We start from the raw sequence: 16,488 nt of genomic DNA, 5'->3' as shown, positions 1-16,488 counted from the left end.
TCTCAGTGGCCGAGCCTCCTCCGCTTTGTCTCTGTCTCTGTCTGTCTCTGTCTCTCGGACACACATTTCCCTCAAGGTAAAAATCATTATCTCTCTGTTCTTTCTCAGTCCCTGAGGTTCTACATTTTGTTGCTCCCAGCGTCTGCCTCCCTGGGGTTCTTGCACAGACCAGTTATTTCCTTCTCTGAAGGAGCTACTGGTTCACTGCCGCCTGGTCTGGAAGAAGCCAGGGAGGCAGTCCTTGCTGCCCGGTGGCCCCCCCTCCCCGGTGCAGCGGTGAGGCTGTCAGTCCCCGGAGGGGGCCAGGCAGACAAAGGTCCTTCTGTTACCTCCTTCCAGCACCTCCTCTCTTCCCCTTTTGCCCAAACTCACCCACTGAGTTGGAGCATTTAAGAACATTCCTCCGCCAAGAAGACCAAAGGAAAGAAGAAGAAAAAGGGTAGGTACCTTCTTTTCTTAAAAAGTCATCTTATGTCATTTCTTCTACTGCAAAGTCCTGCTCTCGATGAGAGCAGAAGTGTATTTATGTGCTGGGTCGGAAGAGAGAGTCAGAGAGGGGCTGTGAGGAGGTGATACATGTGCACTTTGAGAAAGTTGATGCTTCCTAGGATAAAGGGAAAGAATCCGACGAAAAGAGCAGAGAAGATGTGCACTCAAGAGAAAGGCACTTAACTAGAGGCTTAAAAAGAGGCAGTCCCTCGCGGCTGCCCCTCACTAAAGCCCAGGTCCGCTCTGAGTCTGGTCGGGGCTCGGTGGAGGTGATGACGCCTCTCCGTTTCTTTTTAATGCAGCAGCTGGGTCTCTGTCTTCCTGAAGTTAATGGCAATGTCTAAGAAAGCGAATTTTTTGTTTTGTTTTGTTTTTGCTTTTAAAAGTCCTGATTCCTAACAAGAAACTGGTATGAAACATGTGGTACAAAGAGGGAATTCATTGAATTCATCTTTGGTGTCCCCACTGTGGAACACAACACGGTGTCTGTATCACTACCATACAGGGAACCCTTTTTCCCTTTGGGGCTTCTAAAAATTCCTCTTTGAAATTCCTTAGCTTGGTTACATAGGCTGCGAAGAGCTCTCCCCAAAAGCTGGTCCTTTCATCCAGTGAAACTGGTTTACTGTGGCCAGGAAAATGATGAGAAGGATGCAGGACTGGACCCCACTGGCATCCTCTGAGATGCCCGAGGGCAGGTCCCCCTCAGGGAGAACGTGGACTCTGCTTTCCTGCTGGTGAAGGTCCCCTGGGTGTCTGGGCTGACAGGGTCTGTTTTAGAGTTTTCTCATACCACCCTGTTCCTCTAACCCACGCTCAGAAGAGTTTCCCTTCGGCACTCACTCATTCTAACACAAACCTCTTCCGGTACAGTTAATAAGAAAAAGAGAGAATTTAAAAACTAACAGTGACTTTCAGCCTCCAGGAAAGATGAAAGGGAAACGTCACAGGCTGGACGGCCATTTTAATCTCTTCCAACTCTAATTCGGGTATTTTAAATGTTGAGTTCTGGGGCTGGAATTTTCATTTGCTTTTGCAGCCTCTGCTTCTGTCTTGCTGTCAGGAAAGGAATCTGAAAAGGGACTACTGCCCTTTCTGTCCAACCCATCAGCTTTGTTCCATCCCACGGCTCTGAACCCCAGTTCCCAGCACTGATGCCCGCTGTCTGCAGGAGCACTGCTCCACCAAGGTCTGAACACGCGTGACACAGCTCTCTTATTGCTGGCCATTTAATATGAGATAATTTTCTTTTGAAGTCTCCACTTAACTCCAACCATTCAAAAGCTTTCTGGTGCCAAACACCCTCACACAACCAAAATTTTCAATTTCCAACCTACATGGTGGTGGCAATGACTTACTGTTTAATTGGAAACATTCTGCCCATAGTTCTGTTCTCCGCATTGACCTTTCTGTGCCGCTGCTGGGATAGGAATGGTAACTTACAACACTGGGAACAATGTTAATTACACAAAACTGAATCTAAAAAAACCAAAGGGTAACTATTTAGAGATAGTTATTCCTTCAGATGTTCAGCTATTAGCTTTGTTTTCTGTTGTAATTTGGGTGTACTCCAGGAGGAATTTTTAGTACATGTACTTCAACTGGAAGAGGGGAAAAAAAAGAGCCATTTGCTTCGAATTGGCCAAAGTCATTTCACTTCTGTTGGCACTTGAGCGTATATGGTCTGGATGGATTGCTGGGGATTAAGGTTGGTGTCTTTTAATGAAAAAACAGACCAGTGTATCATAGGAACATACTGGTACAGACAATTTCCCACTTGCCAAAGAACAGTTAAAGCTATTTATCTGCACTCAAATGAAGGAAGAAAGAAGACTTCAGTTCAGACTTGTAATTTATAAGGTGTTAAAAAAAAAAATCCAAAAGCCGGCCAGTGAGTGAGTGCTTGCCAGGCGTGGAACTTTCCATGGCAGTGTGTGACTGAGGCGGACAGAAATGCCCTTCTGTGCTCTGGCCTGGACACAGTCAAGACGGGCCCCCGGCGGGGCAACCTCCCCACTCACATCTCCCACACTGCATTTGTTCCTTCTTTCAGCGAATGCGTTTTGAACACCTGCCGCCAGCCTAGCATGGAAGCAGGCGCCCCAAGATGCAGGAGGAGGTGAGGTGACAGTCCTGCTTTCATAGTGCTAGCATCTCCTTCTCCTATCCCCGCACATGGGCTCACGGGGCCTCGGTCCCTCCCCCCTTCTCTTCCCAGTCCCTGCAGCCCTATGGCGACAAATACTATCCATAAACACCCTGAAGACTCACATTTGTATTTCCGACCCTGACCTCCCGACTCACATTCAACTACCTGCTCAACATCTTCACTTCATGATTGACAGGCACCTCAAGTTAACTTGTCCAAAACTTGACTCTTACATTTCCCCCACAGTCGATGCCTTCTAATTCTTCCTCAGCTCAATAAATGTCAGTACCACTCAGGTCAAAAAAATCTAAGATGCATCCTTGATACCTTCCCTCTTGCCTCATAGCTTCAATCAACTATCACCAACATTCTCTTTTCTTCTGCTCCCAAGCTTGTCCCATGACCACGTTTCTTCATAGAGTAGCCAAGGATTGTTTTCTTTTGAGACATAAATCAGGTCACGTCACTATTCTGCCAAAACCACTGAATGGTTTCCCAATATACTCAATAAAATCTAAACTCCTTATCATGTTCTCTCCAGCCCTTTATGACCTTCTCAGATCTTCCTTAGAGTCACAGAATGACCAGCTCTGTAAGTGGCCAAATGGCTTTTGGTGAATTTCCCATGCCCAGCTGCAGCCACATTCTCCATATGGTGAATGGGCTTATGACAAAGGCTGACCATGACAAGACACTGTTTAGTCAAATTCTCAGTTCTTGTAGCACAGATTATACAGATATGGTTTGGGAACACAGAACAAGGGAGTGCTCAGAGTGGGACGGCTGGATTGGGGAAGGGTGCTAGGAAGGGATGGGTTTATGGTTTGCCCTTGGTGGACTGTTTGGTCAGAAGTTAACATAGAAGAGCTGAGAGGAAACAGCCAGGCAGAGGCGTGTGGCCAGGACTGGATGGCGGTCCAGCTGTCTGGCCAGCTCAGCAGCCGGGATGATGGGATGGAAGGGAAGTGGAAGGTGGCTTTAGGATCAGCCCTGAGAAGTCGTCATTCTTTCTGATGACATGACACCAATCTAGGCTCTTGCTCAGGGTTGAAAAAAAAAAGGGGGGTTTTCAGAGACTCATTCATACAACTCTACAAGTATGGGCCAAGCACCGTGGGAGCCACGGGGTATGTGGTGGTGAACCGAACAGAACCTCTCTTTCTGTCGGATGGGAATGGCAGACATAGAACGAGTGAACGCACAGACGCACCACCTGGATTGTGAGAAGTGTCATTAGGGAAAAGAAGAGACATCTTGCAAGAGCCAGGCTGAAACTACTGTAGGTTGGGGGCCCAGGGACGCCTTTAAAGAAATGACACTTAAAGCGAGACTTGACGTCGAGAAGCAGCAGCCACACGACGAGCGTTTCTGCAGGGGGCGGCATACTGCAAGAGCCCAGCGCGGAAGCCAGGCGTCTCTTTTATTCTGAGGAAGTACGCTCTACATCTTTTATTGCCATAGGTTTTAAATGGTTGATAATGAGTTATTTTCTATAAATTATCTATAAAATTTTTCTAAAAAATATAGATTATCAAGATTCACTCAAGAGGTTGAAACTGTAACTTATATGCAACAGGTTAATATGAAAAATTGTGGTTTATCTGAAACGCACATTTAACTCGGCATCCCACATTTTAGCTGGCGACCTTATACGTTAACAACATGAAACGCTGTTGTCTGAGTGGCGATGTCAAAACATGTAATCAATCAGCCTGTAGAAGAGGCCAGAGGGTGCCGGGCGACGAGCTTTGAGCGCGTCTGCATTCACGCAGCAGAGAGCAGTGGAGACGCTCTGAGGGCTGAGCCTCCGTTAATACCCGTCCTGGACGTGAGCTGCTCCACACTCCACTCCCTGCCCCCTCCTCCCTTTGCTTGTTACCTTACAATCCGGCTCTCCCTTCTCAACCCCTCCCCTGGTTTATAGTCTCTTTCTCCAACTTATCTCCCACCCAGAACATAAATCGTAGAGTTTCCCTGGGTCCCTGGCCACCTCAGTTCCTCCTTAACACCCTCGCCAATGCATGTCCCAAAGAAACACACAAAGTGTTAACAACAGCTCTCTTTATGTTGAAACTCCAGTTGAATTTTATTCTATCTGTGCTTTTCTGTATTTTCCATGTTTTAGACTATTACTTTTTTTTCTTTTTTTCTTAGAAAAAGTATTTTTCTTAAAAAAATAGCCAACCAGGCTTATGGCTCTAATTAGAACCAGCTAATGGAAAGAAAGCATAAAATGTTAATGGTCATGAAATGAATGTAAGAACAAACCACATTTAAATGCAGGAAACATAAGAAAGGGTAATAGGAGCCCAAATAGGCTAAATGCATGACTTTATCCAAAAGCCACAAGGAATAGACAACATTAAATTAGATTACCAAAAATAAGAACATGATTACATAGTAAAAAACTAGGAAGATCAAAGCAGTAAAAGATACGAAAAATGTGAAAGACCTAAAAAAAAAAAAAGGAAAAATTCTAACGTATTAGGCAAAAAGATGAAAAGAGTTGACAACTTCCCTGCCCTCACCCTCCACTCCTCCCCAGACACCCAACCTTTTGATAGAAATCTGGTGAGAGGGGTTAGAGAGAAGCCAGGTGTGGTTTTTGTTGTTGAGGCTTCTGATAAATGTGCACATACATAGAAATATATGTTTTAAGTCAGGTATGAGCTAGCTGGCAAAAAAAAAAAAAAAAAAAGTTAGTTTTGATAAGAAGCAAGCAAGCAAACAAAAACCAGAAATTTGGGAAGTACACTTTAAAGTCAGATTATTTAGAAATGATTAAATACAATACATTTAAATTAAAACAACGGTATGCAGATTTAAGGGTTTGGCAGCTGCCTAACCTCTTCCAGGCACAAACAGCTCTCTGCAACCAGACACTGAGTTTACAGGCTGAGAAACCCCTCCTGCCCTGACTGCAGCACCTGGAGACGAGGATATGTGATAGGCCTTCTTTCACGAATGTGCCAGGCGCTGTTTCGGGGGCTTCACGTCAGACAACATCCTGCCTTCCTGGAGCTTACGTTCAAGGTTGAGGAGGCACAATAAGAATATTTTCATCATAATTTAAAGGTTTATAAATGCCATGGGAAAGTAGAGCAGGAATAGCAGACTGAGAATGTGTGAGGGGGGCAGAATTTTAAATAGGATGGTGGGGTGGGTCTTCTACTAAGAAGCGAAGTAAGCGAAGACTTGAAGAGGGCGGGGGTGTAGTTATGCAGATTTCGGGGGGGGAAGAGGTCCCCAAGCAGAGGAGACAACCAGTGCAAAGCCTTGAAGGCAAGAGTGCACCCATGCACCGGGCATTGCTGAGGACCAGCTGGAGCAGACGAACAGGAGGGGAGGAGCAGGTGAGTTCAGGGAGGTGACGAGGAGGGAGCCAGGCCGCACATGGAGGTCGTTGCAATGACTTCAGCTTTCACCCGAAGAAAAGAAAGTAGAGTTATCAGGGAAGGACAGGTTTAGTTACTGATATTTTCCTTAATTCCTTTGGTACTCCTGGTACTTAGGACCCTGCCCGGCACAAGTGAGACACTAGAGAACATTTGGGCTAAATGAAACCAGCTTGCTCCTGTTCCTCTCTCACATAATTCCTGGACCACTGGGGCAGTGAGTCCCATGTCAGTGCTGTTCCATCCCTTTCTCACCCAGCAGTGGCTGCTCTTCTCCTGAAAACCTTGCTGGTTTGGTCTTGGTGTGGGCAGAGGGATCACCCGAGGAAGTACGTGAAGATCTGGGCCTGGAGATGAGGGGGTGACTCCAGGAGGTGTTTCAGCAGTCCGCTTCACTGAGGACAAAATATATAAGCACGACTCCAGAAGTAGGAAGGGCAGCCCGTGCAACTGCCCTGGGTCTTCTCTGTTGTATTGCGGGACCAAAGAGCAACTCACCCTATCCAAGAGACGCGCATCAGGGGAACCATAGTTCAGCCTGGGGAAGGAGAGCAGAAGAAGGGAGAAACACAGTTCTGAGATTTTGGCTTGAGAATCTGTAAGATTTGGGCAGCTGTCCTTCATATCCCTCCAAGAATAAGATACAGGTAGTAAGAGTGACACAGGAAGCGTCACTTCTGCCCCAGATGCAGCAGCAAGGACCAGATCTGCCCACACCCTTGAAACAGTGACAAGAAACAGCCAAAATATATGAAACACTCTTTGTTGAAACACTGGATTTCAAGCAAGGACGCTGCTCCTTAGGAGATGGGAAACAAATTTGGTGAGCCCCACGACGTCCCCCAGTCTACTCCCTTGAGAGAGGGAACTCGGATAGAGTCCTGAGTTGTAGAAATGGAGCTGGAAGGCAGAGAGGCCAAAGCAGCTGGCGCTCACGGAGCGGACTACCCAAGAGAAGAGACATACACAGAGACAGACCCTTGGAGCCTGCAGAGGGCCCTGCTCAAGTATTTGGCAGAAGACAGATTAGTGTATGCAAATGAGGAAACTACCGAAGGTCAGAGGGGAAATATCTGAAAGGATTAGAGAACCCAGTGTCAGGTGCTCACAAAAGGCCAGGAATGCTCACAGAGACAGACTGAAAACTTCATAATTCACAGGACACTGGGTAGTCTGCTCAGGAAGGAATGGCCTCAGTAGTGAGGAGTAATTAGCCCTACATGAAAACTGATCTGGAGCCACCTAACAAATCATAAGAGCAAGACTTGCAAGGATCAAACTCTTTCCACGTAACTTAGTTGCATCCCAAAACAAAGCACAAGAATATTTATAAAATTAGAAAAATACTCAGCATCCCATAGGGTGAAATTTAAGGTTTCTGTCATCCAATCAAGGATTACCAAGCACACAAAGCAGCAGGAAAGCAGAACTCATAACTAGAATAATCAATCAATTGCAACCAAACCAGAACTGATACAGATGTTGGAATTAGCAAAGGGCATTAAAACAGACATATCCTTAAGGCACTAAAAGAAAAAAACTGCCAACCCATTATACTGTAACCTATTATACTATAACCTTTGTTCAAAAACAAAGGTGAAATAAAGATATTTTCAGATATATAAAAGCTGAAAGAATTCATCACCAGAAAACCTACAGTATAAGAACATTAAAGGATACCCTTCATGTGTAGGGGAAATGAGCCCAGATGCAAATACGGATTTACACAAAGGAATGACGAGCACTAGAAATGAAGACTTCGTGGATAAATGTGTAAGTTTTTTTTTCTTGTTCTTTAAATCCCTAAAATACAATTGATTGTTTAAGCAAAAATAAAAATAATATATTCGGGGGTTTATAGCACATACGTAAGTAAAATATATACCAATAATAGCATAGAGGATGGGAGGAGAGAAATGGAAATATAAGATTGCAAAGTCCTTTATAATGTAAAGCAGCGTAACGTCATTTGAAAGGAGACAATGATCAATAAAAATAGATACTATAAACCCTAAATCAACCATTAGAATAACAAAATGAAGAATTACAGCTTACCAGCCAACAAAGGAGGTCAAGTGAAATTATAAAAAAAATTCAATTAATCCAAAAGAGCACATAAAAAGAGGGGAAAAGGAACAAAAAACAGATGAACCAAGTAGAAAACAAATTGTAAGATGATTTATTTAAACCTAACCATGTCAATAATCACATTAAATGTAAATGGTTTCAATACTCCACTTAAAAGGCAGAGACAGTTTGGATAAAAATGCAAGACCAACCTCTAGGTTGCCTATAAGAAACACATTTGAAATATAAACCCACAAATAAGTAAAAATAAAAGTATGGAAAATATGTTCAGAGACTAGATCAGAAGATCCGGTATTATTAAGATGCCAACACTCCCCAAATTTATCTATAGATTCAATGTAATCTCAAAATTCCAGCAGGCTTTTTCTGTAGAAATTGACAAGCTATTAATAATAAAATTAAATAGTAATATTTCATAATAAATAATAAATAAAATAATAAAATTTCATAATAAAATGTGAAAAACCTAGAATTGCCAAAATAACTTTGTAAAAGAAGAACAAAGGTTCCAGGCTAATTCTACCTGATTCCAAGAATTATTAGAAAGCAATGGTAATCAAAACTGCAGTATTGGTATAAAGATAAAGAAACACTTCAATGAAAAAGCATAGAGAGTCCACAAATACACCCACATCTATATTAAAAACTGATAATTGACAAAGATGCAAAGGCAATTCAGTGGAGAAACAAGTCTTTTCAATATGTAGTGCTGAAACTATTAGACAACCAAAGGAAAACAAACAAACAAAAAAAGAATTTCAATCCATATTATGCACTGTATCCAAAAAGAAAAAAAAAAAAAACACCCAAAAACCAAACCAAACCAAACCAAACAAAAAACTAATATGGACCATGGAGCTAAATGTGAAACCTAAAACTATAAAACTTGTAGAAGAAAACATAGGAGAAATGCTTTGAGATCTTGGGTAAGGCAATAATTTCTTAAATATGACACCAAAAGTATATTCCACCAAAAAAAATTGAGAAACTGGACTTCATCAATTTTAAGAACTTTTGCTTTTTTAAAACCACTGTTAAGAAAGTGAAAAGGAAAGTCAAAGATGAACAGCAAATGTTGGGGAAGCAAACATCTAATAAAGAACTTGTGTCTGGAATATACAAAGAACCCTTAGGAACACAAGCCCAATTTTTTTTAAATGGGAAAAGATTTGAACAGACAAGTTCACCAAAGAAGATACAAAGATGAAGATAAGCATATGATAAAGGCTCAAAGCAGCTTTATCCATAATTACCAAAACTTGGAAGCAACCAAGATGTCCTTCAGTAGGTGAATAGACAAATAAATAAATGGTGGTACATCCTGACAATGGAATATTATTTAGTGCTAGAAAAGAAAGGCAGCTCTGTCAAGCCATGAAAAGACATCGAGGAACTTTAAATGTATATTGAAAAGAAGCCAATCTGAAAAGCTTACCTACTGTACGATTCCAACTATGGGATATTATGAAAAAGGCAAAACTATAGAGACTATAAAAAGGATCAGTGGTTCCTCAGGGGTGGGGGTTGGTGGGGAGAGATAAACAGGCAGGACACAGAGGAATTTTAGGGCAATGAAAACACTCTGAATTATAATATAATGATGCATGTAAGTCATTACACATTTGTCCAACCCGTAGAATGTACAACACAAAGCATGAAACTGAAGGTAAACTATGGATTTAGGGTGATCATGATGTAGGTTCCATGTAGGTTCATCCTTGGTTAAAAAAAGGTACCACGCTGGTGAGCGGTGCTGATAATGGGGGAGACTATCCACCTGTGAGGGCAGGGAATATATACAAAATCTGTACCTTCTTTTCAATTTTATTGTAAACTAAAACTGCTCTAAAATAACTAAGTCTTTTTAAAGCCACATTATCTTACTTAAAGTAATTGACCTTTTAGGGGTATCTAATCACTGAAAATGTCATACTAAAATTTCCTTTCAGCCATATTGTTTTCTTTCATAGTACAATATGCATATCTGTCTTCCCCGCTTTTTAATACTCCAAAGGTAGGAAAGGTACTTGGACTCCTGCCCACAAGATGGGATCTGAATGGCTGTGGACTCTGATTCTGGTTCCTTCACTATTTTGCTAGTCTTCCTCTAATACAAGAGCCTCCATTTTTTTTTCACATTTAATACAGAAGCCAGAGAAGTCTGATTCAATAGATAATGAATATTCCATAGTTGTATGCAAGTACTACCCTTGAAGTGTTACCTCCTAAAATAGGAATTAGATACCATTGCTTGGTACGACTCCCAACAGTTCAAAGTAGAACTGGCGGGTGGAAGCTGCAGAAAACTATATCCCAGTACGGGAAACGCTGGGATGGTGCCCGTGGAACGCGTTGACTTGATCAGCAGTGAATTCTCCATTAAGGTAGGGGAAATGTCTCCCGGGGGAATTCAAGCCTCTGTTTCCAGCTGAGGCTAAGATGTGATCCACGTTGGGATAAGAGCTCACAAACTACTAGAAATCTGTTTTAAAACAAAAAGGTGGGTCCCCAAAATAATTCTGAAAGTTTCAAAAACTTAATTATAAATATATCTATGGAATATAATCTGTCAGTGTCAGGATAAATGGGCTTTTTGCTTCTGTCAGGGTGGGACCCGGGTTCTCTGACAACATTGTTAGGATATGCAAAGTCCAAGAGCCACTGCACACTGATGCTGTCTGTTCTAGACATTTACTTGAGTTTTACTGCCTGAAAAAACAGTTTTTCTCTACTGAACGTAAATGAAATAAATGACTTTGTGCACTTAAAAATGCAGATTCTGGCTCTAAACAGTATCTCCCTTCTCCCCTCCCCCACATAACTCTCATTCCATACTTCTTTGTGGAGCTCAGGCATTTCATTTTTAACAAATATTCTAAGTGATTTTTATTGCAGATGGTCATAAAACTATACTTGGAAAAAAATACATTCAAAGAGAGTAGAAAAAACTCCCACTCTATCCAAGAATTTTTGAGAACGCCGCAGAACTTTATGTTCAAATGAATTCCATCTTTAAAAAAAAAAAAAAAACACCACTGACACATTTTGGTTTTTCTTCTATCTCAGGGCCAAAAGCCAAAATGAAATTTATATTACTTGCTGTCACCATCGGGCTAACTTTGCTGCTAGGAGTCCAAGCCATGCCTGCAAATCGCCTCTCTTGCTACGGAAAGATACTGAAAGACCGCAACTGTCACAATCTTCCAGAAGGAGTCGCTGACCTGACAAAGGTTGATGTAAACGTCCAGGATCACTTCTGGGATGGGAAGGGATGTGAGATGATCTGTTACTGCAACTTCAGCGAATTGCTCTGCTGCCCAAAGTAAGGAAACGCAATCACAAAATATACTGCTGTGAAATGTATGCTTAACAACTCTTTCTTAAGACACCTTCAAAATGACTTTGCTGAAATTAATCACTCTTTTTAGTAAAGATCCTGTTCAAATCTCAGCTGTTTTCTAGAATCATCACAACTGTGTACCAAATTGAATGTTTTCATTTAAGAAATAGAGTTTGGCATATTTTAGTAAAACTAAATGAAATCCAGAAAATAATACCATGCCAATCTATTAAATTAATAACGGTCCAATCAGTTGCTTGCCTGTTTGATTTTTAACCACAACTGGTAGCTGAAGTCACCTTCAAGGCTGACATCTTAACCCAATTTGAAAACTAATAAAAGGCTTTAAATAAAAGATCCCAGTGAGGAGATCAAATAACTAACTGGATGAAAAAGTTTGGTAATGGTCAAAGAAAAACTTTCTCACTCTATGTATGAGTTAACCAGAAATTAACTAAGTAGACGTTATCCACTGACTTGGAAAGTAGATGTATTTTAAGTGTAATACAAAGGTGAAAAATCAATAAATATTTTTAGTTCTTGACTTTAAGGTAATCTTCCTCTGGTTATTGAGGAATCTTTCAAATAGTAATGATTTTGGCTATTTTATACCAATATTAGTTTTTTTCAAATTACTTTCAACATACGTCATCATATTTTTTTCATTTTCCTAAGAAATCTGTGATAGAGAAAGGGTAGCTATAACCATCTTATCAAGGAAAGGTTCAGAGACAGGAAGTGACCAGCGCCATCCCACAGAACTAGTTAATATCAGCACCAGGACTAGAACCCGGTCTTCTGATTTGAACCAGATATTTTTTTCTACCCAAGCCAGTTAGTTCTTAGGTTTGGTTCCTGGAACAGCAGCTTCAGCACTACGTGAGTTCTTGTTAGGGAAACGTAACCTATCCTTGGGCCCCATACCCAAGCGGGATCATAACCAAAGGAGAGGAGGCACCGCAATTACGGCTTAAACCCTCCGAGTGATTCTGATACATAATAAAATTTGAGAATCACTCTGTTAAACGATGATATCGTGAACTTAAGTTAACCAATTCCATAAAGTGACTTAATTTTTCCCCAGACTACATACATGAAACGTCATGTTATGTTAAAATATCATGTTTGCTTTTTTGTAATGCTAAGACTTAAAACTACTTCACTGAAATGTATTTATTTTATAATATAATTTTATGATTATTCATTAATGGATTAGAAGTATGGCTATACAAAAGTAATTTCAGTTTGATTTTGGGTCACTGTTTTCCCAGTAGCAACCTATAACTGAATATATTTCAGGTTTTTTGCCTGTAAACACAAATTTTAATTTGCCATCCTATTTTTTTTCAGTTGTATTGAGATATAATTAACATACAGCATGGTATAAGTTTAAGGTGTGCAGCACGAGTTGACATAAAACAGCAAGTTCATACTGTACAGCACAGGGAACTATATTCAGTATCTTACAGTAACCTATGGTGAAAAGAATATGGAAACAAATATATCGTACGTTCCTATATGAGTAAAGTATTGTGCGGTACACCAGAAATTGACCCAACATTGTAAGCTGACTATACTTCAATAAAAATATTTTTTAAAAAACCAATGAGTTGACATACTTATACCGCTGACCCTTGAACAACACCTGTTTGAGCTGCGTGGGCCCACTTATACACAAATCTCTTTGACTAAGTATGTACCGCAGTACTGCACCATCCGCGGTTGGTTGAATCCCCGGCTGTTGGACCACGGATATGGAGGGCTGACTATAAAGTTAGGCATGGATTTTCGACGGCACAGCAGGTCAGGGCCCCTTACTGCTGTATTGTTCAAGGGCCAGCTGTGCTGCGAAATGATGACCATAGTAAGTTTAGTTAACACCCATCACCTCATATAGTTACATTTTTTTCCTTTTGATAACTTTTAGGATTTAGTCGCTTAGCAACTTTCAAATACATCACACAAAAGCAGTATCTATAGTCATCATGTGGTGCGTGAAGTGCTGTTTATTTCTAATGAGCCGTAACCACGATACTACCGTTCACATACATACAATTTTATATTATTCCATGCATTTTTGTCATTACCTTATGTAATCTTTCCAACAAGGGTTGAGTACCTTAACATTACACCTTTCCCTGTAAAACCTAGATATCTATTTATTGGCTTTCTAAGAAATTTTTAATCTTCAGTTTCTTACCTATAAACTCCGTGGCCCATCCCCACCCATATCAGAGAAATGAACTTTTTTGGTATGATTGTACGGTTTAAATCACCCAATCTCTCCTTTACTTTATAGATAAATGTTGTCAATGGCAAATGGGGGGAGAGTAGAATTGATTACCTTTTTGGTCTTTGCTGTTCCTGCGGCAAGTCCTCTCACTCATTCTCTTTGTACTTTATTCACCTAAAAAGAATAGTCATATCTGAAATCCTGGAAATCACTGCACATTGTTAGCCCAGAAAAGACTAACATATATCTTAGCTTTCAGCTCAGTTTAATTCATGTTCTCCTTTCTTTCAGAGATGTCTTCTTTGGACCAAAGATCTCTTTTGTGATTCCTTGCAACCGTCAGTGAGAATCTTCATGTATTTTGGAGACCACCGCACCTAATTTCCCACAAGCTGCACTCTAACAGCGTAACTCTATTTCTGGTTTCTATGCAGTGCAATAAAGCAGATTCTATAAATTCTTACTTGTCTACGACAAGTAAACTTGTGTTAGATAAGTAGTAATAAAAATTCAACTCAATTTTTCTCTGTGGACGTTGTTTAAAATTTTTGACTAGAAAATTTTCATCTATAGGGTGTTCACTTTGCTCAGTAAGAGTTCTTTCTGTCCCCTAGGTGAAGAGTCATAAACCTGGCTCAAAAATTGAGAATACTTTCAGTTCTTAATTGACAGTTCTTGACCATGTATACTTAATGAAAAGAACCAGGTATAAACTGAGTTCTTGGAAGGGAAACTAGAAGTCTTCCAGTAAATGGGGAAAAGGGAGCGAATATTTGTGTATATAGTACGTGTGCCAAATACTTTAAGCACATTTGCATTTTGCTCCTTAAAAAACAACAAAAACTTTCAAGGTAATTATTCTTAAACCCACTTTTCAGATGCAAATTCAAGTTTAAGATATTTGCTAAAAATCAAGACAGAATTTGAACTCTGTTCAAACACTCACAGACATAGCTGCATCCTTAAAACTACGCTACACACCCCTGGTGTATCCATTTTTCCTGGGAATACAAAACACACACTTAATAAAACCATGTAATGGATGAGAATTAAAGTTACGTGAATTTTAAAGGCAAATAGAAGAGATGACTTCAAAGGTATTTTCTGGTGTTAGAGGCAATTTTGGACTATGCCCCATACCTTAGGAGGTATGCATTGACTGGTGGCCAGAAGAAGTAACTTTAGAAGGTCCCTCATGCTATAAAAATTTATTAAATACTTCTAAGTGCCAACTATTATTAAGATTTGGGGATGTAATAATGCATAAGATAGACTTCTCTTCCTGGAATTTGTATTCTAACAGAAGTGTAATCATTACAAACAAATAATTATTTGTAAGTGTGACACCTGCTACTACAAAGCAGTTGTGTAGAGAGCTATACAAAGTATTGCTCTGGGGATACATCTGAGAAGCACCTACATGCTAAATCTAGGAGACAATCATTTTGTGAATTAAAGTGACATTATTTTATGAAAATACATTCTTGGAGGTCCCTGATCTGTTTCTGAAGACCACATCCAGAACAGTATCTGGTATCTATTCGATGTTCAGTAGGTGTTACTGAGCTGAACCAAACAATTTTAAGGCAATCAGAATTCAGTTCCGCTTAAAATCTGCAAAAACCGAAGTCAGAACATGTTTTCAAATAGTATGACCTCTAAAAAAAGCATGAAGAAGTGGAATTGTTTAAAAAAACTCAAACATATAGTTGTATCAACATAGCATGTGATTTGATTGGCCTTTTTTTTCTTTCACTAAATTGGTATTAAAAATCAAACTTACTCAATAATAGAAGTCATAAAAAATAAATAGAAATAAATAAATAATAGAAGTTATATCCTTTCTGGAACAGTACACAGAATAGATAAATAAAGAAAATCACCAGTAAACTTGTTTCATTTTCTACTTGCATAGAGTCTCTTTGAAGGAGAGAAAAAAAAAAGCAAATCAGTCACGGCTTTTCAGTAAGTAGTCCCTTACTACAGCAATCAAAACCTGATGAGAAAAATAACATTCAAAAGAAAGCTAAATATTTAATAACTGGGAGTTTGTAGATTATTACAATTATTCTTCATCATATTCTCTTCTTTCTGAGAACAGCTTTTTAATATTAAATTATATTACATTCTTTTGGAAATGAATACATTATAGAAGCACACATTCTTTTTTATATAACCCAAGAAATACAAAAACATGAATGTTCACACAACTTACCTTATGCAATTTTTCCTGACTTGGTTAATATGTTTTTAAAAGCAAACATTTCATTCAATGATCCAATGAATAGATCTTTTATTTTTTCAATAGCTTTAGCTACGAGAAAAGACAACTAAGCTTTTATTAAAAATGTGCAATTGTTCTAAATGTACTATCATGACCCCTGCTCTATGGACGAAAATGCCAAGGATTACTGATTAAGTAGCTCGTCTAAAGTTGCATTATCAGAGCAACAGAACTGGGTTTTGAATACGGCCAGTTCTCCTCTAGCATCTAGAGTCCTAACCACTGCATTACCTAACAGCATCATCTAATCTGTTTCTTTTTTAGGAAAGCAAACTTTTACTTGTATGGAACATACAGCTGTACATTTCAGATAACTCACATATGCTAAATGCTTACTGAATAACAATTTCTGTCTTTTTATCTTTGACTTTATATATTCTTGTTCTTACAATGAATTCCATGATGCTGAGCACAAAGTTAATGGTAATACTTACTAATAGCTCATCTCTTTTTGATAAAAATTAGGGGCTCCTTGAATATTTTTGTTTGCTGGGATTAGGCGCTAATCGT

The 16,488-nt window shown here is 39.8% G+C and overlaps 1 protein-coding gene across 1 annotated transcript; it reads left to right on the top strand.

Moving 5' to 3' along the window:
- Positions 1 to 317: 317 nt before the first annotated feature.
- On the top strand, positions 318 to 14,494 carry SCRG1 (stimulator of chondrogenesis 1). Its single transcript, XM_032470962.1, has 3 exons — positions 318 to 439; positions 11,188 to 11,443; positions 13,986 to 14,494. Exons 2-3 carry the CDS (start codon positions 11,202 to 11,204, stop codon positions 14,038 to 14,040), a joined length of 297 nt encoding a protein of 98 aa, XP_032326853.1. The 5' UTR covers positions 318 to 439; positions 11,188 to 11,201; the 3' UTR covers positions 14,041 to 14,494.
- Positions 14,495 to 16,488: the final 1,994 nt, after the last annotated feature.

Source organism: Camelus ferus, chromosome 31 (assembly GCF_009834535.1).
Source record: "Camelus ferus isolate YT-003-E chromosome 31, BCGSAC_Cfer_1.0, whole genome shotgun sequence".
NCBI classification, from domain to species: Eukaryota; Metazoa; Chordata; class Mammalia; order Artiodactyla; family Camelidae; genus Camelus; species Camelus ferus.
The sequence above is the reverse complement of the archived record's forward strand: the minus strand, read 5'-3'. Positions and strand labels throughout refer to the sequence as shown.